Source organism: Diadema antillarum, unplaced genomic scaffold (assembly GCF_040938485.1).
Source record: "Diadema antillarum isolate AM-2024a unplaced genomic scaffold, OU_Dant_1.0 seq00000382_RagTag, whole genome shotgun sequence".
NCBI lineage: Eukaryota > Metazoa > Echinodermata > Echinoidea > Diadematoida > Diadematidae > Diadema > Diadema antillarum.
The window spans coordinates 143,465-166,652 of NW_027271380.1; the positions used below are offsets into that span (position 1 = coordinate 143,465).

The 23,188-nt window shown below is 37.1% G+C and overlaps 1 protein-coding gene across 1 annotated transcript; it reads left to right on the forward strand.

The window, feature by feature from the left end:
* Positions 1-156: 156 nt before the first annotated feature.
* On the forward strand, positions 157-7,572 carry LOC139731631 (uncharacterized). The gene is made up of 6 exons (XM_071642523.1): positions 157-245; positions 1,290-1,355; positions 1,948-2,223; positions 3,330-3,572; positions 6,755-6,902; positions 7,398-7,572. Exons 1-6 carry the CDS (start codon positions 157-159, stop codon positions 7,506-7,508), a joined length of 933 nt encoding a protein of 310 aa, XP_071498624.1. The 3' UTR covers positions 7,509-7,572.
* Positions 7,573-23,188: the final 15,616 nt, after the last annotated feature.

Here is a 23,188-nt window from a genome sequence, read left to right on the forward strand (position 1 = left end):
CCCGATAATGCGGTTGTGAATAACACCATGTACCACAAGAGGGGGCAATTTGCATAATTGATTGTCACATAGTAACCAATGACAACATATTGAAAGGCGGGCGTCCTGCGTGCACGCTCGGTGAATGGAGGAGCAGCGTTAGCTCTGGTGATGTGAATGGAGGAGTCAGCTCGAAACGGACCGTCCCACCGCCTCGGAATCTCCGGCTACCCCGGCGCCCCGCTGGTGCTGCTCCGCCCGGCTCCGTAAACTCGCAGCTAGCCACCTTCTAGCTTACTCACACAGTGCACAAGAGTGGACCAGAGATTATTGAATTGCTTTGTTACACGGCAGTTATGTTCGAAAATGTGAAAATTTTCACGCTACAATTATGTAATTGCTCGATACACTAGCTGAAGGGATGCAGCCGTATTCGTCCAGCGAAGAAAAGTGAGTAGAAATAGGCCTAGAGCACATTCCAGGACAGGGTAAACAGAGTGTTTGTTTGGCAAATTTTTTGCTGTGTACTCGAGCTTGAGTCTTGACTCGTCTCGGGTTTGGTGACCCGGCCGGCTCTGTGCTCTTGATATGGTTACGTGCAGGCGATCACTGTTGTGCGTTCATTATTGAGAAGAAAGTCAGTCTTTTGAGTTTAGGAGCCTCAAGCTTCAGGCTTTCCCGATTTCCTCTTTTATAAAGATCTATGTCATGACTATGTTTAGAATTTCTACGCTTGCCTTTGTAACGTAACTCTACAGTACAATTACAAATGAGACGTCATCTTTCTGTGCCCTGTAAATTGTAATTCTGTAAGACTAAGAGCTGTTATACTATAGGTCTCATTAGAAATCTGGCCTGGTTGGAAAGTTGATACAGTGCTATGCATTGCCATTGGAACAGGAGGGTTTCCAAGCTCCATGAACAATACAAACTGTCTATTATTATAATATTAAAGTCTAAGAAGTTAAGATTGATAAGAATGCTCACTGAGATTTATGTTTCTACATGTAGCCCGACCAGACACCGTGTTCCGCCTGTTGGGTTTTTACAGCGACTGGGCTGTAAGCACAATGAGCAATTTCCATGCTTTCAACTGATGCAAAGCATATTCCAGACACAATTCTAACTGTAACTATACACAGCCCAGTCGCTGTACGTAGGTACGTCGCACAGCGTACTTACAGTGTCTGGTCGGGCTAAGTTAACTGAGGCTATCTGTATGGAACACATAGTCTGTGGCTATGCCAAAAATGATTTCACAAGCATGCCACTTCTCTAGACTTTTTACATTTACCCCTGTAACTGCACAGATGCTGTGCCTTGCACGGCATCTGGTCGGGCTACTTCTGTTTTAGTGTGCACATGTACAAGCTGTAGTAAGTACACCAGATTCTATTAATCCATACAACTTCAGTCTTCTGCTCAGACACAGTCCTGTGTGCATTGCTTGTTTAATCCTGTTTACCATACATGTACCTGTCTGTAGCCAACCTACATGTATGTGTAGAAACTTCAGTCATTATATAGGAAGGTTGAACCTCATCATGTCCCTCTAAGATTAAGAAAAAAAAAGTTTTAATGACACATTTTCACACTATTTTGCTCATATATTTGACGTCAGATACATTCAAATGTACGTATTATATTATATCATATTACAGTGTATATAATAGCCTTTGAAATCAAAGCAATGGGCTAGGACATATGGCAAAGCAAACTTTGGAACATATGGCTGAAGATGAAAGCTAGAATCATGGCACAATTTTGACTGTTGAGTGTTCAGTTGTACATATCAGGCATTGCACAGGACATCTTTTTTGTTTTGTTTTGTTTTACCTCAGATATGCGGCCTAAAATACTGCAATGAATTCATGTAATCACAACATCAGGACAGATTTCAACAAGAAAAATTAATTGTGGTGACAACAATCTAATTCTGTCGTGTAATTCATCATTATTCCTCCACAGTAACAAAGAACCGACTGCGTATGAGCTCTCCTTTCCTCACATCAAGCTAGCCTCCCCGGAGGATGAGCTCCTAAACAAGTCTCTCCTGGATTCCCTCTCCCCGACCCCGTCCTCCTCAACTGCCTCCACCCCGTACCGCCTGCCGAAGCTCAGCTCGTGTGGCTCTCTGTCGTCGACGGCCAGCAGTGACCGCTCGGACAAGCCATCCAAGGAGGCGCCCCCGGCCAGTGAGAGGGTATCCAGGGAGAGACAGGTCCAAAGCCGCAAAAATCTTGCGTGAGTTTCCATTGCTTTGCCTCTAGAGAATACTTAATCCTTATTGTGCCATTCATTTGCTGTGTTTGCACGTGATCTGTTTGAAAAGATATGAGGAGCTACATGTATTATGAGTCTGTGGATTAATCTGCAAACCCTGATTAATACTTGAAAATCCTGAAGGGCTAGACAATCCTGATAATAGCTACTGATGGATACCTATACAAATGTATATGGTAGATATTAATGAATACAGGCATGCCACACCTATTTAGTGTTCAGTTTTGCTTGTGTTTTCTCTTCAAAATAGCCACACATAAATTTATATCCTGGTCCTCATGCACATAACTTTTAATAATCAGTATGCTTGATTTTGAATACAGCTTCTATCCTCAACTGTCTTGATGGTACAGTGTACAAGTGTATGTGTGTGATATATATGACACTGGAAAAAATATCAAGAAACAAAGATAGTCAGAACTATACATGTATCAATCAAACAATATTTCCAACAGACATTTGACATTACCCCTCCACAACCCAGCCATTCTCAATAAAAGACTAGCACTAGTCCCTAAACTAGTACTGTATAGCACCCATCACATTTGTATCGAGATACATTTTAGAGTGGCTTCAAATTTGAGCTCTGTAAATGTTTTTTTATTATTATCATATAATATTATTCATGGTTTATTGAAATTGTGACTTGCAGCAGTGAAATTGCTGAATTGCTCACAATTGTATGTAAAAGACATGATGCATGCATATAAATATAACAAAACTGTCTAATACTGTATACGCCGAATATTTTGCGAGGTTTTTATTTTCGCGAATTTCGCGAGTCGGGTGCTATTCGCGAAATTAGAAACACGCGAAAATATTGACTCTGATACCGATGTGGATGTGACGTATGTGTGTTGAATTTGTCCATTCAGTACAGGACTCAACGATCGCGAATTTTACCACTCGCGAAATCGTAGAGAATTCCCAATTCACGAAAATTTTGACTCGCGAAATATATGGCATATACAGTACTTTTACTGCAAATACAATCCTAAGTAAGTCTGAGTGATTTCTGATGTTCGAATGTTCTGATGTAAATTATACTTTGTCTTTCCATCTTCCAGCTCCAAAAACCAGCAGAGGACCAACAACAGCCGTGCCAGGCAGCAGCAACAGGTGCCCATCCCTCCCTACACCATATCCCAGCTGCGCCGGCTGCAGAACATCCAGGTGCCCAGCTTCAAGAGGGCCCAGTTTGAGCCCCTGCTGGCCAGTCCCATCCGGCCGGTGGAGATCCCGGACCTCGTCGACGAGGAGAAGGACCAGGAAGCCGAGCGTGCGATGAGGGCCAGCACACGATTTACACAGTGAGTCTCGCACAGTTGTACATGTAGCTGCTTAGGTTGTATGTACATTTTCACTGTGTTCATTGTGTTGTGTGGTTAACGTCAACAATATTACAGCTACAGTGGTTCATGTTGAAACTGTAAATGCTTCTATTTTTATAGGTCATTAGCTATAAAAGAACCCCCCCCCAAAAAAAAAAAAACAAACAAACAAACATACAAACCAAGAAGAAGAAGAAGAAGAAACAAACAAACTAACAACTCCCCAACCTCCATTAATGCATTTAAGTTTGTTTCAACATTTTGACTGGCTTCATTGTGCAGTATCTCACATTTAGCAGCAATATAGCCTTGATCTGGCATGAAGCAGTACAAGTACAGCTCAGTCTTTAGTTGCCAAAGAAATTGTTGCGTAGATTGATCCCTAAACAAGTGCTCTGGTATCTGCCACAGTGTGCTTGTAGGCCTATGGCTTCTCATAGAGAACTATATTAGTATACACGAACAATGGCAATATGTTATACACTGTACATACATACTCATCATACCTGTATTTGTTTATTGTACTGGTAATATCACCTCCCCCCAAAAAAAACCAAAAAAAAAGAAAAAAAAAAGAAAAAAAAAAGAAAAAAAAAGAAAGAAGAAAAAAAAAAGAAAAAAAAAAGAAAGAAGAAAAAAAAAGAGAAGAATCCAGAAAGAGAATTTAGTTTCATGTGCCCACGTAACAATGTTCAAATCAAATCAAATCAAATCAAATATTTATAATCTAGGTTTGGAAGTGACATTACTTTTGCATTAGCAGTTCAACTGATTTTGTCAATTGTGTACTCACACATGTTACTTGTTGTGTATGAGTACTGTGACATCCTTTTCAGTAAGGAACAGCAGCAATGTTGCATATATATACATGACAAATTATATAGGATGTGTGTTTTGTAGTGACTATTGTGTGAAGCAGGTCAATTACAATCTTTAATTTGCAGTGCTGTGATATCAGAGAGTTGCAGTGTATTCACTGATGTTTTTGAAGTGTTTTCCAAGCAACTCACTATAAATTTGTCAACTACAGCTGTATCTGGCTGCACATATCTCGACTGCAGAGAGAAGTCATTGATACAAATAAACAGGATTTAGTCAGGATCTGTTGTTACTTTCATCTTGGTGATATGGAAACGAGAATGCTGCATATTTGGGAAATGAAAGAAACTGATTTCTCCATCATCACCATGAATTCTATACAAATGCATGACTATCTGACAAAACGAGTATGACATTCATTGTAATATCTTTTGATGTTTCACCATGTGAGTGACTACTTATCATATTTACAAAGGGTTTTTAGATAAACTTTAACTGTGAACAAGGTGAGCCATGTTCAATCTAATCATGTAAAAGTTTTCAGAATGTTGTCATATATTGAGCTCCATTATCCTGCTGAACTCTGAAGATATGGTATGCTTGACGTATTTTTCTTTCATCGCTAAAACATAAGTTAATGCCATCTACGAGTTGTATAAACTAAACTCGATTGAGCAAACTATGTTGACGTATCATGTAATAAAGAAGAAAGGAATAGTGGAAAGACAAAATCGCAAACGGAATCTATAATTGGATATGAAAATTAAATGAATATCAAAGCATAATCCATGATTCCTGTTTGCAAATATTGAAATTTTGATAGCTGCAGGAATAATTGTCAGAATGGAAAGGATGAGGTAAGTGACGATCAGTTAAGATTGCTTAAAATGAATCATTACAATCATTGATGGGAAAAAGAAATTGCTCTAGTGATGGACTTGAATATTCAAAGTATGTCAAACAATGATGTATGAAATTCTGCTGAAGATTTGGGTGGATATTCTTCCTACTACCATATATCTTGTGAGAGTGAGGGAAAAGGGGTATGAACTACCACTCAACTCTATTTGTTAACTTGTCCTAGAGTCTCTCCTTCTTCTTCTTCTTCTACTCTCTCTCTCTCACACTTTCTTAAACAGGAAAGCTAAACAAAGGTAGACAATAGCAAATGAGCCATGACATTTCATATGGTAGTAATGAAATATAGAGCTTTTATTCTAATGTACTCGTGTGAGAGAGATTTAGTGAAATTATTGGGAAGTGCAGTGTCTATGAAAGTCTATTGAGATGTGTAGAGGAAATATGGCTGATAGGCATAGGTACAAATAATGATCATGGTCCCTTTGCATTGGAGAAATACTTTGGAGTCTCTTCATATTGATAAATTGCAGTACACCTCTGACATCATCTTTTAGAAGGTCATGTCACACATTAGTGATGTTTTTCTGCATACTCCCGAACAACAGTTCGTCCCAATGTCACACATTAGTGATGTTTTTCTGCATACTCCCGAGCAACAGTTCGTCCCAATGTGAAGAATTCCTCAACTTCTGCTGCTCCGGAGTGCACTGCACTTTTTATTACGATCATGTTATTGTAGTCTGTTTTCTTCAATTCTATGGCTGCTGTCACCTGTTTGGGAGCCTTTGTTGTACTAATTTATTAAAGCAGTTTCCTTGTATGCGTGGGATGAAGACAAGTTTAATAAATGAGGTCAATGGCAAGATTCCAACTTCCTTGTCATGGTAATGGGGATTGGGTTGAAGAATTTTGCTGTGGTGATTTGGTATTGACTCTGTGGCCCATGTACATTGTAAAGGTATTTCTAACACTTGAAACCTCTTCCTGTCTTGATTTGGAGTAGACAGGCTTTTTTTTTTTTTTTTTTTTTTGGGGGGGGGGGGGGTGTCATGGACTAAATATGTTTTTTCTTTTCCCATCATGAAATAGGTAACTTCGAATATTGTAATAAACTCATTTTTTTTTCTCTCTCTCTGCCAGTGGGTGACAGTATGTGTATTCTGCTTTCAGTGAATACACTTATTCAATATTATGAAGTTTGAATCACTATAAGCCAACGTGATACATTTGATACTCAGATGTGAAATAGAATGCACACACACACATGCACACATACACAACATATGTTTGTAGTTTCCATTTTAGTGTGTATTTGAATATTGGCATGATCCATTTATGTGCCTCTGACATATATCAAATGGTGTTTTCTTTCTCTTTTTTTTTCATCACTACAAGGTTTATAATATGCATGCATAATAAATACTCTCTTTAATAACTAATGTCTTGAATGTTTTAATCTCTTTTGTCGTACACTTCTGTAGTGCCAGCAGGACTTCCTATGGACCAAGGAGCGCAGCTGTGTCCATGACGATCCCCATGGCGACAGGAAGCGTGTACTCCCGTCCTCCACCTGACCAGAAGGCCGAGTGGCGACTGTCGCCGTACAGACACAAAAACTTTGACCATCAGGTAAGCTTGCCATATGTATTGCTGCGCAGGTCTGTTGAAATTTGTTCATCTCTCTCTCTCTTTCCCTCAGCTGCATCAGGTGTGTAAATTTTTCATTTTAAGGCCACCATAGACATCTTTAAAGTGCCCTGCCACTCCAGTATTCCAATTGGATTTGATAGGTCATGTTATATTGAACAAACAATGATTTCTTTCTTATTCTAAGTCTGATTTTTTTTTTTTTTGGGGGGGGGGGGGGTTGAGGGAGAGGAGGGAAAAAATCTCTCACATTTTCCAGTAGCATTCATTTCAAGAACAGTGAAATATTAATAAAAAGAATCATAACTATTATACATTTTTGGTCTCTCATCTCACAGTATAATAGCTCTTTATACCTTCCTTTGTATTTGAAAGAACATGAACATGTCATCGTATTCATTCTTAGTACTGCTTAAATTTAGGCAGACCTACCATCTCTAATTACTTACTTTTCTTTGTGTTCATTTTTTCATGCAGGCTGCAAGTCCAAACTTTGGACCATACTCGCGGGGCTTTGTCATACACTGCACAACCCCCAAGTCATGGCTGCACATGAAGCTACGGCGGACGAAGACAACATTGATGTAAAACAGCACATGGAGTCAAGCAGTAATTACATGTACCTGTTTGGTTAAAGTAAAATATTGCCACAAAGTTGAGGAGGGTCGCCAGTTAGGTATCTCAGGGAGAACATGATAATAACAAATAATTTCAAAACAGAAAGTGTCTGTTTGGCCATGAAATATGCATTGTAATGATGATTGTGCTAATATTTGTATTATCATTGTACAGGAAAAGAAAAACACAAATATTACTTGTTGTTTTACCTGTTTTATATGTTTGGTAATAATATCTACCCAGAAGGAAAATATTTCTTTTTCTTTTTTTTTTTATTATTACAGCCCAAGTACACAGTTGTGGTAGCCATCAGAGCTGCATTGTAGATTAACTGGGAAGCTCAAACCCATTTGTTTTCTTAAAGTTACTGTCATTTTCGATAATAGATGTCTCTTTGAAAATGACAGATCTTCCCAAAGCACAGACAGCAAATCCTTAATATCACTTGTGCAACATTTGAATGCAAATTGGGCTATTACAAGTTAGTATCATTTTTATTCAGGTTAGAATTGAAATAGATCCAGGTTAATGTAAGATGAGCATTCAAATTGCATATGATGCAGCCAAAGAATGCAGTTTTCTTTTCACCTAGGTAAGAATTACCTTACAGAGATATTTGATACATAAGTGCAGCTGATGTAACTTTTAAGTTTCCAAGTTGTTCAACAATATTTTAGAAACTCTGACTTTATGTAAACCAGGGGGAATACCCAAAGTGAAACAAGATAAGAGAGTTTTGTGAGCAATAGTATTGGAAGTCTAAGACCCTTCAAAGGATGCTGACGTTCAGAAAGTTGTGTTTATATGAAGATATGTGTTATTCTTATTACGGGAGCATGTGAAGTTCCAAATCCATTGCACCGTTCGAGAGGGAGATAATGTACCGAAAACATTAGCCTTTGTTTCATCCAAATATAATGAGTTTTGCTATGTACACAGACTATGCAATGCATGGAAGGTTCTGAACCTGGGAAATATACTATATTACAATGTGTGTAGATTCTCATATATGTGTGATAAATGTTGTCAGAGAATAGTGTATTCACGTATCACAAGCTTGTGGCTGTGCTTATTATGGGAATTCTTGCTTTGTTTTTCAACCCTTGCACTTTAGTACACAGCAATGTCTATGTCACTTGGGAGTATGGGGACACTAATATTGAAACACAAATCTTGCCAGTATGTGCCAACTTTTTTTTTCTGACCCCAATTTACCAACTTGCTGTTTTCACTCTGTTCTACCCAGCATAATTATCCCATTTGCACATGAATGTAAACATTTTGCTGTTTAGTGGTCAGGTCCGTATGCTGGCCGTATGGTATGTTCAAATGACAGATCTTACGCACCCAGGGTCTCGTGCCCAACACACGAAGGTCAGTTGGGGTCACACTTCTAGTGTCGACCTGTTCACTTCCAGGAATGCAGAGTTACTGTGCGGCAGGCACAGGCGGAGCATATATGCGGTAATCGCATCAAATTTTTCCCTTTTTATCATGACTAAAACATTGTCACTTCACAATAGAAATGCATTTTCAGAGCTTATACTGTAGCTTCATATTTCTTTTTCCAACATGTACCAGTTGCTAAGAAAATCTACAAAACCATGGTAGTTTTGAGATAGAGATATTGCTCCATGTTTTTGATGCACAATCAAATAGAGCTCGCGCTGCGCACCGACATAGCATTGTTGACTTATTGTTACGGGAAGTACTAGTAGATAGGGCCTGCCGCTGTTTGAGTTTTTGCACTTATATATGCGATAGGGAGAATTCATAGTTTATTTCCTTTTCATTTCTGATCTTGTGACACTTTTTTGTCAAACTTTAATCCATCAACTCCCAGGCACCACATTTCTATTGGCTTGATGCCATATCTTTTCATATTTATCATTTGTTGGTGGTTGTTGAAGGTAGGGCCCTACATTTGCACATCCTTGCAAGTTTGCTTGTGGTAGCCTAGAAAATCATTGTGTGTTTAATATTCCATAACACAAACTAAAGAAAGAGTTACATTGTACAACAATGGCTTGAATTTGTTGATTGTTTAAATGATACAGGATAATTTCGTTAAGCTGGACTACTCTCAAATGTTTCAGCATCTTGTGTTGCTCTTGCTGAAGGAAAGGTTCCCCCTTTTCACTATTGCTCTGCATTTACTGCCATCTCCAAAATATCATTTAACATTAACATCAATGTCTGTGGATTTACCAATGTGTCTGCCATGACTACATCTACTGTGGACAGGGTGAAAATTTCTTGTTCTAGTATTTTGACTTAATACAAAAGATAGTACCCTCTGCAAACATTAATGACTGTTGCAAAGTGTTATGTGTCACCTCCCCAAGAGGGTCACTCTTATTGTTTGATTTCATAATCCCCAAAGTCAGACATTCCAGAAATCTTTAGTATTTGCCATGAAGTACTTGAGGCATTTTATTGTGTGCTGATAGCAGAGCATCTGGGTAGGGAAATGATGGTACTGTATTACACAGACTTTCAATGCAAATCACATATTTTCATGCAAAACCTACAATCGTACAGTGTATAGACTTGGTGTGAATCTTTTATTTTCATTCAAGTCCCTGCTGTGTAGACTACTTTATAGCAGAGCTTTTATTCATCAGTACTTCTGTTATACTGAATTATAATTTCCCCTGGTTTTGGCAAGCCGTTTTGTGTCTGGTTTTTCATGTGGTGTTCACTCACCTTTATCATTCGTATGAAATCAAAGTATTGATAATTAAGTGTTCAGTGGAATGGTATGTCATCTCTCATGGACTCTTATGGCAGAGCTCCACACTAACTTTTTTTTTGATGTCCCAGTGGGCCACCAAAATCATCAATTTCAAATTTTTGGTGGCCCGAGAGAAAAATTTGGTGGCCCCCCCCCCAAAAAAAAACAATAAAAAAACATTATAAGTCCTTTCTTTTATGAGTCACACACTCACTGCATGCATTTATGCATTTCCGGTGCAAAAAGTTACGAATTTATCAACTGGCCCAAGGTGGGCCACCAAATTTGCCCTTTTTTGAAATTTGGTGGCCCGACTTTCATTTTTGGTGGCCCCGGGCCACTAGGCCACCGTTAGTGTCGAGCCCTGCTTATGGGTTTAAAAGGGTAATAAGAGGTCATACTGGTGCTATGCAGTTTGGGGTTCTGTGGTATTCTGTGTGATGGTTCAGTGATGCAACTGTTTCCTCTGGAATTTATCAGTTCTTGTCCTGAGAACACTAAAGATTTATTCATCTTCCAATGTTTGTATTGCCAAAACCCTTAATGTGTGTGTCCTTTCGTTATGTATTACACAAAGTTTGGTATTCAATGATATTTCAACAGTGATGGCGATGATGAAGTAGTCATAATGAAAAATGTAATCTTTCATCGTATATTTTACCCTCATGGCTGTGTACAGCACTTTTAAATGATATGATCTGGTGAACTTTAAAAGCTGGTGAAAATTTACCAGAATGTTGTGCAGACTGTATTATTCATGCTGTTGTACAGGAAATGGTTGCATCGGAGCAGGGAGGTGAACGTCTCACCTCCCTGATCGGAGACTTGAAATATTTGCTGCAGGTGACAATCGGTTTTTCATTCTGTTCTTTACCTGTATATTTTTCTTACTTTTTTGAATTAATATCACTTTTATTTACTTTGCTGTTGACAATCTACCATGGGTGTTATTTGTGTGCTTTATCTTTTATTTTTTTTCCCCACTCTCTCTTCTCATTTGGATCAACTTGGTATTTTATGCAAACTTTGTCTTGGCGGAATGGGCCCATGGCATGCCAGGTTTCCAATCAAACACATTGCACCATGTAGGGTGTGAACGGCATCGCGACAGTAATGACACATTGGGATCATGGATTTCTTCTGAGTAATAGCTTATGATTTTTTATTTTCTTAATAAAATATGTTGGGCACGTGGGGCTGGGAACTCACTGATTTGGAACCTCCATTCAAAAATGGTTTAGGTAACTAGTCATATTAATCTTTTTTCACTCTCCCTTCGACAAACATGAAATAAAGGACGCTTGTATATATTTTAGAGTTTAATGCTATGTAATGAATACATGTTTAAGTAAAGGCTCATTTGTACCGGATATGCAAGCAAAACTTCCAAGATTCACCTCTAGTGTGATACTTTGTGATAGATCAAATGTCCACAAAGATGTACACTGTATGTCATTGTCTATCTATTATCCTGATACATGTATCACATCCATCTATGTGTGTTTGCTGAATTAGGAGGTATATCTCTCCCCATGTTGGTCCAATGGTAGAGAGAAGTTCTTACAGACACTATCTTACACCTTAATGTACAAAGAGATATGTATTATACACTTTTCACATGAAATACTGGTGAATTAAAGTTTTTATGTAAGAAAGAAGTCAGTGTCAAGTTGTTTCTTGTGGTTTAGTATTTTGTTCATTTGACCATTAAGAGATATGAAGGGTTTTGTTTGCAAAACCATAAGTCCATTTTTGAAGATTTTGAAGTACGATCTCCGTCATAAAGTACAAAATAATACCTTTTAAATTATATATTGGGTCACTACATATAAAGGTATATTTTTTAAGTTATGGTCAAAAGAAGCAAAAATGTTCTTATTATTCTCTTCATTTTCTTGACCTTTAATCGCAAATATCTCCATTTGGCAAATATGGACTTATCGGTTTTTGCAAACAAACTCTTCATATACACTGCATGTACATTTTATTCGTACTCTGTGTTAATCTGCATTATTTCATCACAGATGAATGTGATAGTTTAAAATGCATTCTGATTCCCTAGATTTACTTTGCTTCATACAACACAGTTTTCATACAATGGAATACAATAGAGAAAAAAATAGTTTTGAGATCTCCATGTCACTGTGCAGTTGTATACAACATTTTACAAGTTGCCCTGAATGAAGAATGATAATAGAAATGAATGGAATGGGAGAAGTGTCAACATAAAATGTACATGTATCCAGACTTACTGTGGACATTGCAAAATTTTGTGTAATTTCACTTGTTTTCACGGAGTAGTGACCGTGGCAGCAACCTCGTATTATGTAAGTTAGTTGAGGAAGCGTTGCTATCAACTCGCAATTCTTTCATTGGTTTGTGCACAAAATTACCAAAATTATTTTCAGAGGACGTCTTAGCAACTACCCATGAAGTTATTGCTATTTTTTTGTAACACATACATTTGTGCAAAACATGTACAGTTGAACCTCTCTTATCCGGCCTCCCTTTATCCGGATCTCTCTATTATACGGACGCAATCTCGCCGTGATTTTTTTTTTTTTTTTTTTTTTTTAAATTACGGGAGGAAAGGGGGATTCCCAACTCCTTGAGAACTCCTACACAAAGAACAAACACACATGAATTACATATTACTTCCAACATAACATACATTACATCAAATTTCCTTCCAAATTGCTTACCTTCAAACATTTAACATCCCCAAACATCCCCAAATGTAACAATGAAAAGGTTGCAGTATACACATTACTACGTACTACAATGGGCTACATCAGTACATGTGTATGTATATGTACATGTATAAAGCATTGAGTCTCCCGTATCCGGCCAAATCCCTTATCCAGATGAGCCCCGGTCCCGACTTGTCAGGATACGAGAGGTTCAAATGTACATGTACATTTTTAATGTTTATTTCTCATTAAAAAAAATATGGTGTGAACAATTATGTTTCAGTCAAAAGGGTACATGAAAAGCCCCAGTGACATCATCCCCTCTTGTAATGTATGCATGTGTTTATTGCCTTGTATCTCTACCTAAGTACTTTGATTAGAAACATAATGTTGCAGGAGTGACAAGACCTTGTATCTCAAATTTTGTTGAAAATCACTTTTTTTTAGTTGATTAACCACATGCTAGTAAATAATCAAGTGATGCCCTGTCCAAACCATGATAGCTGTCCTACCCCCATAATGAAGCAACTGAGGGATGTCAAGGAAAAGGCAATTCCATTTGATACAGAGTTTTAGCTGCTGTGCTTTTTCACTCTCCTAAACATGAATTTTTTGACATTTTTGAGATACAAAGTCTTGTCGCCCCAACAGCAATAAAACCTAAGAGAAACGGGCATGCTGAATTGCTGTTACTGAAGATAATTCTATCACTACCCAAGTACTTTAAAAGGAACATAATGCCACTGGGGTGACAAGATCTTGTATCTCCAATTTTGGCAAAAATCACTCTTTTGTTTATTTGCCAGATAATCAATCAAGTGATGTCCTGTTGTCCAAAGTTAATCTTAGCTGTCTTACCCCCCAAAATGAAGCCACCAACGGATGTCAAGTGAAAGGCAATTCCATTTGTTACAGAGTTTTAACTGGTGTGTTTTTTCGCTCTCCTGATCATCAATTTTTTTTGTTGTTGATATTTTTGAGATACAAAGTCTTGTCGCCCCAACAGCAATAAAACCTTTAAGAAACATCATGCTGAATTTGCTGTTACTGAAGATAACATTGCACACTCAAGCAGCTTCTTTATCTTCAGTTTCTCTGCAAAATAACTGCTCTTCATTCAGTAAAATATACATTGGAAAACATAATATAGTGATATATATTTTCCATCAGAAAGGTGGAGAAAAAACAGGAGAAGAAAAAAAAGACAACAACAAACAACTCTCCCACGTCCCAGATCTATTGTAAAGAGAAAATATTCCACTGAATTCAAAGTTTTGAAGAGTTCTAATGCTTTAATAAGGAATTTCAAATCAATGGGCTATCAATACCACCAATTATTTCATATTTTTTCTTGACCAAAAAATAATACTCTAGTGGAATGTACAGTTGCAACCATATCAGTAAAAAAAAAAAAAAAAAAAAAAAAAAAAAAAAAAAATGGACAAGATATCATACTCGCGTGCACACACACTCACGCAAACAAAAATCTCGTTTTATTGTGAGTAATATGACAACTACAACCCCTTTCTTGAAGAGATCAGTGTTGCACAGTTGGAGACTGCCATAGTGTAATGCTAAGCCAAGGATACAAAATCCTTGCTAACTTCTATCATCATTTTTTTTTGACTTGAGCATGGTGTAAAGTAGAAGACCAAAGTACATAATCTTGTGAATTGAAGGCTTTTTTTCTCGCTTTAGTATAAAGTGCCTAGTTGGCTTCATTCACGGCAATCATTGCTACTCAAGTTGATAAACATTTTGATAAATTATTTCCCCTCATTTCTCAACAGCGCCATCTCAACCCGCGATGCTAACAGAATCACGGGCAGCTGCTGATATGAATACTAGCAATGATTTAAAGGGTCATGAATATGCAAATTTCTATGAAATTAGCGCGCGCCTACACCTACGTCACAGCACACACATGTGTTGTGTGCATAATCTAGTTTCGACGATCGGCGTGGGTACGGCGAAAAATTACATGCACTACCCTCCAGTATGGAACCGTGGAAAAGCGCGATGGAAAGTGGTATGTTCTGGTGAAATAAGATGAAATTCCATTGTATTTCTCTACGGAAATTGATCATCAGATATTCATGAACTTGACTGGGGAAGCGAACTGATAAAGGTATGTACGTATAATTCTTTTAAAACACGACGCCGAACACCTCTCCGATCGGAGAGCGAGAGGATACTGTATTGCGTGTGCGTATTTTCCATTGATGCTGATGCTGCATGAGAAGCCTATGCATGTGGCATGTAGTGTACAGTAGGCTACAAGCATGTAGGCCGCAGTTCGCCGGGCGGGCCGATGGCTTCTGACGTGTAGTCGAATGAATGAAACTGGCTTCGGGCTTCGGCTGTACTTGTGATAGCCAGGTTAGGTAGTTTGTGCAAGTTACAGATTCTACTCAACTCTGTCGAAATTTCACGAATTGAGCTACCTGAAATGTTCCGATTTTTAAATGAGCGTTTTTACTTCTCAACCAACTGTGTGAATTGATGCAATAGCCAATAACAAAACCATCATTAATTCTCATAAATTAGCTAGTTGGCTAGTCTAACTGTATACTAACGGGCTTGTGGTATGATTTTATAGACAATAACAATAGTATTTATTAAAATTCTATCCAACATTGATTGACATTGATAACCCAGTCCAAGAGGCAAAACTGATATTATAGTGTCGAGTGGAGAGAGAACAATTTCCGGATTTTTGAAAAATATTTCGTTCTAGACCTATTTATTTATTTTTTTTTTTGTTCCTGCTGTGTTGACTCTCTGCGTCTGTGACATGTTTAACTATAAAGTATAATAGACGCTACATGCATACCACGATCTAAATACCAGGTAAAGTTTAAAACCGTAATTCTAACGTTGCTGCCTAATGCTGGACTTTAAAAAAAAAAAAAAATAGAAGAAAAGATTCTTAAATGAGTAGCTACAACTGTATGCGAGTAGGCGACAATGCCTGTAGTGTAACTAGGTCTATAAACTGTTAGGTAGACATCTCTAAATCAACATAGCAGTGCAGTGTTATCAATTCCAATTGTTCAGTGTTTTATTGTTAATGTTAAGTCATATGCAAATGTTGATGCTTTCAAAAATTCTATTTGAAGGCCCCGTCACACTACAGCGAATGCCAAGCGAAAGCCCAACGAATTCGAAAATGTGAAGACAGTTTGCATGTCTGACGTTCTTTGAATTCATTAGCTATACGTAGGGATTCACAGAGATACGCTGGAGATTTTGGACATGTTTAAAAAAAAAAATCGGCTCCAGCGTATATCTGCGAATCCCGACGAATGGCTAATGAATACAAAGAACGCCAAGCATGTTACGAACTATTCTAGTATTACCAAAGGATGTGAACATATCGTCAAATTTTCAAATTTATTGGACATTCGTTGGGCATTCGTTGGGCATTCGCTGTAGTGTGACGGGGCCTTAATCTTAGTACCGGTATGCGGGGACCATGGTACAAAAATGTTGGAAGAAAATGACTATATGCCTACAGTAGCTAGAGTAGTAGAGGTAGATCTATATAGAAAAATAACACTGTGGCTGGAAAGTTCAAACATTATTCTTTACAAACATTTCCAAACATAAAAGTAAAAATATTATTATGCTGTATGAAAGCTGTATTTTTTTTTTTTTTTTTCAGTTCCACCCAACCATAGTGAAATCCTAATCCTTGGGTACTAACAGTGAGAATGTGATTTAGAGGGGTTAGACTGTATCACTATCAGATTCCTATTCAATGTTCACTTATGGGATATAGAGGTCTAGTACAGATGTGAAATAACCCTTACTAGTCATGTATCTATTGATGTAAGTCTATAATACTGACTATACAGATGTATATCTGATCGTAGGTTGTTAGGTTAAAGGGCCTTTTGTGGTATACACTAGATATTTTAGGATGACTCGAAAGTCGAGTGTTCTAATTTGATCATGCAGAACGGTTTCCCTTCATCTCGTCTACATTGAAATCTTTTTACCAGAAGGCCGTTTACTTTTGCTATCAATGGGTGCTGACTGGACGCAGGGACTCTGATCTAGGATGATGCAAGCCACTCTGCGGATCTTCTGACGGCTAGCCTCGCCTGCTTGGATTCCTGGATTCATCTTTACGACTACTCTTGCTGTCATCATCATCATCATCATCATCATCACTGTCATCAGTATCATCTTCTTTATCAGGTTGTCATCTTGAGGAACATCATTTCTCAAGTCATCTTTCCACCGCCAGCCGTTTGAAAAGACGCCTGCTTTCATCACTGATAAAGTCAGATCTTTCCAGGTACAGTATTTAAAATGAGTGAGTATATATCCCTGTGGACAAAACTGGGTCTCTATATGGTACGCCATGACAATCCAGAGATTCGTTGGTTTTCTCCAAATGACTTATAAATTACCTTCTCTGTAGTGTGTTGGTGAGGAATTTCATTTGATTGTTTTGTCATCAACAGAGATAATGGCGTTGATGAAAATACAAAATTGTAGGCCTACATCTAAGTGGTACAATTATAGATCTCCAAAGTTGCTACCAGATTACAATCTCTTAGTTGTTGTATTTTTTTCTTCTTCTGAACCAAGCAATTTTATAGCCAGCAATCTAAGACACTTCATGCATTACATGCAAAAACTACATTAATCTTCTACAGTGGTCATGAGTTGGAAATATGGTTTGATTGCCCAGCCCAACAATACAAATGATTCAAGAGGGAAATTGTCTTTCCAAAATGAAATCTGTGATATTTTTAATTAATAATTTTTTTTTATTTTTTTTTTATTTTATTTTATTTTATTTTATTTTTTTTTTTTGGGGGGGGGTCTAAAAGTCCAAAATGAGATAGCTTGTGAATTGTACATATATGTGGCAAAAAGTTCGACTCAGATTTGTGGCTGACCTGTCAGATCTTGACATTATTTTGATTTACACAATTTATCATCTTTTATAAAATCACCTTAAGAATCTCTGCAATCTGATTGGTCAGTTATCATGCATGGATTTTTACTGATCCACACTGAGCCATGTGTCCAGTGCCCTGTTGCATAAAACCCTTACCGCTGGACTTACCACTCCTTTCTAGCGGTAAGTCTTGGAATTAGCGGTAAATTTTATAATCCTTGATGCTGATTGGCTGTGATGCCTAATTTTGACGGTAGTTACCATTGAAATTCAACGGTAAGTTTTATGCAACGGGCCACTGGTAAATCTGAACACATGACTCAAGCCTTGTATAGTGGTGTAGGTTTTCCGGACGCATGATGGGGAAAAAAAGTTGAATTTCATGAATTTACTGGTCCAATTATACACTGTAAAATGAATGATGCACAGGCCTATTTCGTGGATAGGTGGGAATTGGACGCTCTCTTTAACTTTGGAACCAGTCTTTAAAACCACTTGCTGTGCTCGTGGGTTTAAACAGTTCTGAAGTTAAACTCATGCATCCAGTTCTCACTGATCCACTCTGTCCTGCGCATCATTTGTATCCTGAGGCTCATAAAATGGCAACTCCTAATTCTTCTGCAATATCCCATTCGTAAACAGATTATATGGACTTAATTCTTTAAATCTGCCCAAAGTCAGAGGAAAAAAGAAATGCTAATAACTGTCATCTTTTGAAAGTGTGGTGCACATTTGATGTGCTATTTCAGCTGATGAACAACATACAAAATGTATATAAAAAAATTTCAAATAGTAATGTTTACATTTTTATGGAAGAAAACTGCCACAGCAAATTGTGATGCGGTACCAAGAAAATCAGTCCCTGACAGAGAATTATATTCTACGCTCAGCAAAAAAAGAAAGTAAACACTTTTCAAGTTCATATTTCTCATAGAATATTTGGCTACATATTAATGTTTTATATACTACGTTAAAGGTAATTTAATTGGCTGTCAACCTGGTAGGTCAATAAAAAGGGAAACTTTATGCATGAGTGAACACATTAGTTTTTCTCTTCCAAGGCACATAAGTAAGAATTGCAAAAATGGACAAGTTGTCATTCATGTGTATGTGCTCTTTCATATAACAACGAGAACAAAAGACAAATTTAACACAATAAGAAACACAAGTTAATTTTAATACAAAAATCAACCTAGATGATCTCTATGTTGTCTTGATAGCCCACAAAGATAAAAGAGGCAAAAAAATAATAGAGGAAAATGAAGAATCTTCTGTCAAATCCTAATTCAAATGACGTTATAGAGAAGAAGCAATATTAACAAAACTGGTAGAAATGTGAAATTTTATTTGAGATTGAGACAATTGAAAATGATATTTGGTTCTTCAATTTGCCTCATTAATTCTTAAATTCCTAAATTAAAAGAAGGAAATAAAGACATTCTGTCTATTTTATCACCTTTTCCGCTTACTGCCTTTGTCATTTGATGTTTGAGTTGACAGAAAAAAATTTATATTCCTCCTTTAGTTTCCCACTTTGTTTTGTTTCGGGATATAAAGAGAAACAATGGAACGGAAGCTTTTTTTTTTTTTTTTTTTTTGCTATTCTTTCATGTCTCTCATTGTTTTAGATTGGCCTTTTGTTATCATTGCTATCTTGAAGGCAATTGCAAATGGGTGGCAAAATGTCAATTTCTGCAATTTTTACTTATGTGTCTTGGAGGACAAAAAAAAAAAAAAAGACAAGAAAAGAAAAGAAAATGTGTTTACATACAACTGTATGTGTAAAATATTCCTTTGTATTAACCTACCAGTTTGATAGCCAATCAGATATGATACAATGATTCTTATCAAAATTTTGTTTGAAAACTATGTTCTGGAAAAAGTGTTAACTTTTTTTTTTTTTTTGCTGAGTATACAAAACTGGTGCTTTAACAGGATCAATAGCATATATTCGTACTGAAACTTTATGCTGTACCACATGTAGTACATGTAGCTGATAACATCTGAACAGAGCTCTGTACTAGTATTTGACTGTGTCGGGGCTACGTGTTAGCATTTTGATGTAAATTCAAGTTCAAGTTTTTCACAAGTTTTTGAATTCCTGACCGAGAACGACACAGATGGAATGGAAAAGAAGCATTATCCCTGGCAAGACAAAATTTAAAGATTTTCCACCTTGGGGGAGAGATATGCAATACATTTGTGTCATGGGATGCAATGTAGCTGATAATTTTGCAAGTATGAGTCAACTTCTGAAGTTGTTGATATATACAATGTATTAAAATACACTGAAATATTCAACATGCAAAGTAATCTTGTGCCTTAAATACAGGTAGACAAGCTATGCCTTCAGGGTCTGACATATATATTTATTATAAATGTGTTTTGACATATGTTATCTTTTTTTATGCATTCAATTTTTCATTGTTGATTCAGTGCTTCTTGCTTTGATGGTAATACATAATGAAGAGAACTTGAAGAAAAGGGCTCATGAAAAGATTGCTATACAATTTGTTCAATATTCTACATTGTGTTTCTCCTATAATTGAAAATGCTCCCCAAACTGTGGGCTTACAATGCCTACAGATCTGAAACTTACATTGTGTTTTGTTGTCTACCATAGTTTGCAGTTGGCAGCTATGGGCCTACTTTAGAAGTTGGCAGGAAACTTTAAGTTCATGAGTAACGATGCTCTAGTGGAACTGACGTGGGTACAACTCGAAAAATGTTGGCTTTCTACATGACACTGCTGTACTCTAGAGCTCTGATCAGGGATGAGAAAAACCTGTCTTGTTGAGTGCAGGGTTAGTGGTTTTCAATGGGAGGTGTGGCACCCAAACGTACCAGCTTGAGTACCCGGTACAATCAATGGGTTCTCTTGTGCAGAACCCTATTCTAGATTTTGCAGTGAAATTGAATGCACTATTCTAAAAGTATCAGATGTCTGCCTCTTTGCCCATTGTGATGGCTCATAATTTATTTTGCGCCATTCATAATTTTTTGTTACAAACAACTGCAGATCTGAGATGCCTATTTTCCCCCTAAAAATCGAGTACCCTGTCATAGGCCTTCAAATGGGGTGCATGTACAAATTGTACACTGTAAAATACTTCCAAATAAGCTGCATTCACAGCATTTGTACATACTTGTGCAAATAAAAGGTTCATATGGAGTGCACTGATACCAGAATTAGAGCAGATTTGATCATAAAAAATTGCAAAAGTAATTCATGTAGATTGCAGGTTTACCATACTTTTTGTCTCAAATGCATCCTGTCATTGTTGTTTTGAAATTTTAGCATGTATTAACTCCAGTGCATGTATACAAAATGTATGTACAGTTATCTCTACCACAATTTTTGTCTACTGGTACAGTACTTGCTGTCCGTATACTGTACTTCTGTCATTCCATGTACTGAGCATTCTGTTATAAAAAAAAAAGATGACCTTATCACAATTTCTATTCAGATTTTAGACTCTGCCTCGCTGGAATTATGTGCAGCTAACTTTTATGGGAAATGTTCACTATTGGAAGGTACGTATTGAATTGTCGCATGCAAAATTTTGATAGCGCAATGTTTATCAGTCTTTGAATACTGACATACAAACTGTAGCATGGTAATTTGTATTTATCTCTCTCTTCTTTTTTGATAGCAAGTAAGTCATAATGATCACATGATTTTGTGTCTTACTTTTAACTTGTTAACATTGTGATTGCAATGATCAGTGGTATGTATGCTGTAAAAATGTAATGGTGGGGATGTAAAAAAATTGCAGCCAAAATTTGACCCTCTGTACATGCCACATTTGCACATGGAATTTGGTTTAATTTCTTTTTTTTTTTTTTGTTACCAGTCACTCTAGTTTTGAACAGTGTTTAAAAACAGATAAGCAGAAAGATACATGTATATTGTATCTTAATTGAAGTATAATTTCATGTCAGTATTTGTTTAAATTGTATCATTTATGATTACTTGCCTCACACTCAGGTCTGTGAATGTTTAAAAAATAAGGTTTTTGCTTATTTCTTTATATATGACAGCTCATCCAGCGGTTCCAACACCAAAACTTTAAAAATTCATAACTTTTGCATCAATTGTCCGATTTTCCTCAAACTTTCACTGATCAATGTGTTCTACTAATGTTGCTGACCGCACTTTCACTCAATTCACATTGCTCTTTGGGTTTGGGTTCCCTTTAAGTATAAGGGTGAAACTTGAATTTAAATGTGCTGCTTAAATGGGTGGTCTCCAGCATACTGTATGCTTATTTCTCTTGAAAATGTGGCACTGCATAACATCGAACAAAACAAACTTTCTACCAGCCTTGCCATGTGAATGGCAAACTCGACCTGTGTCAGGCTTCATACATTTACTGTTCATGTATATCATAGCTGTTGGGTGTCAATACCAAGGTCGTTACTGACAGCACCAGTAGTGAACAGGTTGCATGCTGGTAGTCTGTTTTTTCAGTTGTTTTGTTTTTGTTTTTCTCTCTGTAGCAGCACTGCATAATGTTCTGCGGGCACCAAGGATTTCCATTATGTGTCAGTCTGTCACTCGTCATTATGGCCTCTCATTGCAAATCATTATGCAAGTTAGCATAATGCTTCTCCAACAGAACGAAGCCTACAAAAAATACATACGTGTAATAGGAAAAACTTTCATATTGTTCCCCTTTACATTGTACATTAAACATAGGTTTTTGGTGAACTGCTGAACCATATTTTCAAACATGCTGAAACAAACAGGAAGAAAAAGACGCAATCACCACAAGTGCATGCAAGTTTAGTGGTAGAAGGCATCTTGTCTTACAAATACGAGAGGTTCTCCTCGAGTCATCCTTAAGGTACTAACTTTAAATACATGTACTAAAGATGTTTGAGCAAAGGGGCAGGAATAGTACATAAAGTATACAAACTTCAGCAAAATGTTCCTTGTGAGGGATGTTAAAGGTTATCTCATCAACGGCATCTTTGAGGCTATTTTGATCACATTTACCATGATAGTATTGATGATCTTTTATTATGGTTATTGCTACACACTTCCCCTGTCTTTTCAATGATATTCTGTTCTGCAGTTATGTTTAATCCATTGTAGTATTCATTGGCAAAATGTGAGGATGAAAATCCTATGTGTCGTACTTTGCAATTGATGAAGGTGTCACTTAGCATGAAGACATCTTCTATGTGGGGGAAAAAAAGATGCTAACTAACGTTGTGCATCGTGTTTAGCTAATCATAATGAGAAATACTCTTTCCCTTGGCCTGTTTCTGTGGTATAATAAGGCAAATTTTATTTGGAATGCATTCT

Excerpts from the sequence above, each read along its gene's own strand:
- LOC139731631 (XM_071642523.1), top strand. The coding sequence starts at position 157 with ATGGAGGAGTCAGCTCGAAACGGACCGTCCCACCGCCTCGGAATCTCC. Across the intron at positions 2,224-3,329 it reads CAAAGCCGCAAAAATCTTGC|CTCCAAAAACCAGCAGAGGA; the intron begins GTGAGTTTCCAT and ends TCCATCTTCCAG. Across the intron at positions 3,573-6,754 it reads GCCAGCACACGATTTACACA|TGCCAGCAGGACTTCCTATG; the intron begins GTGAGTCTCGCA and ends ACACTTCTGTAG.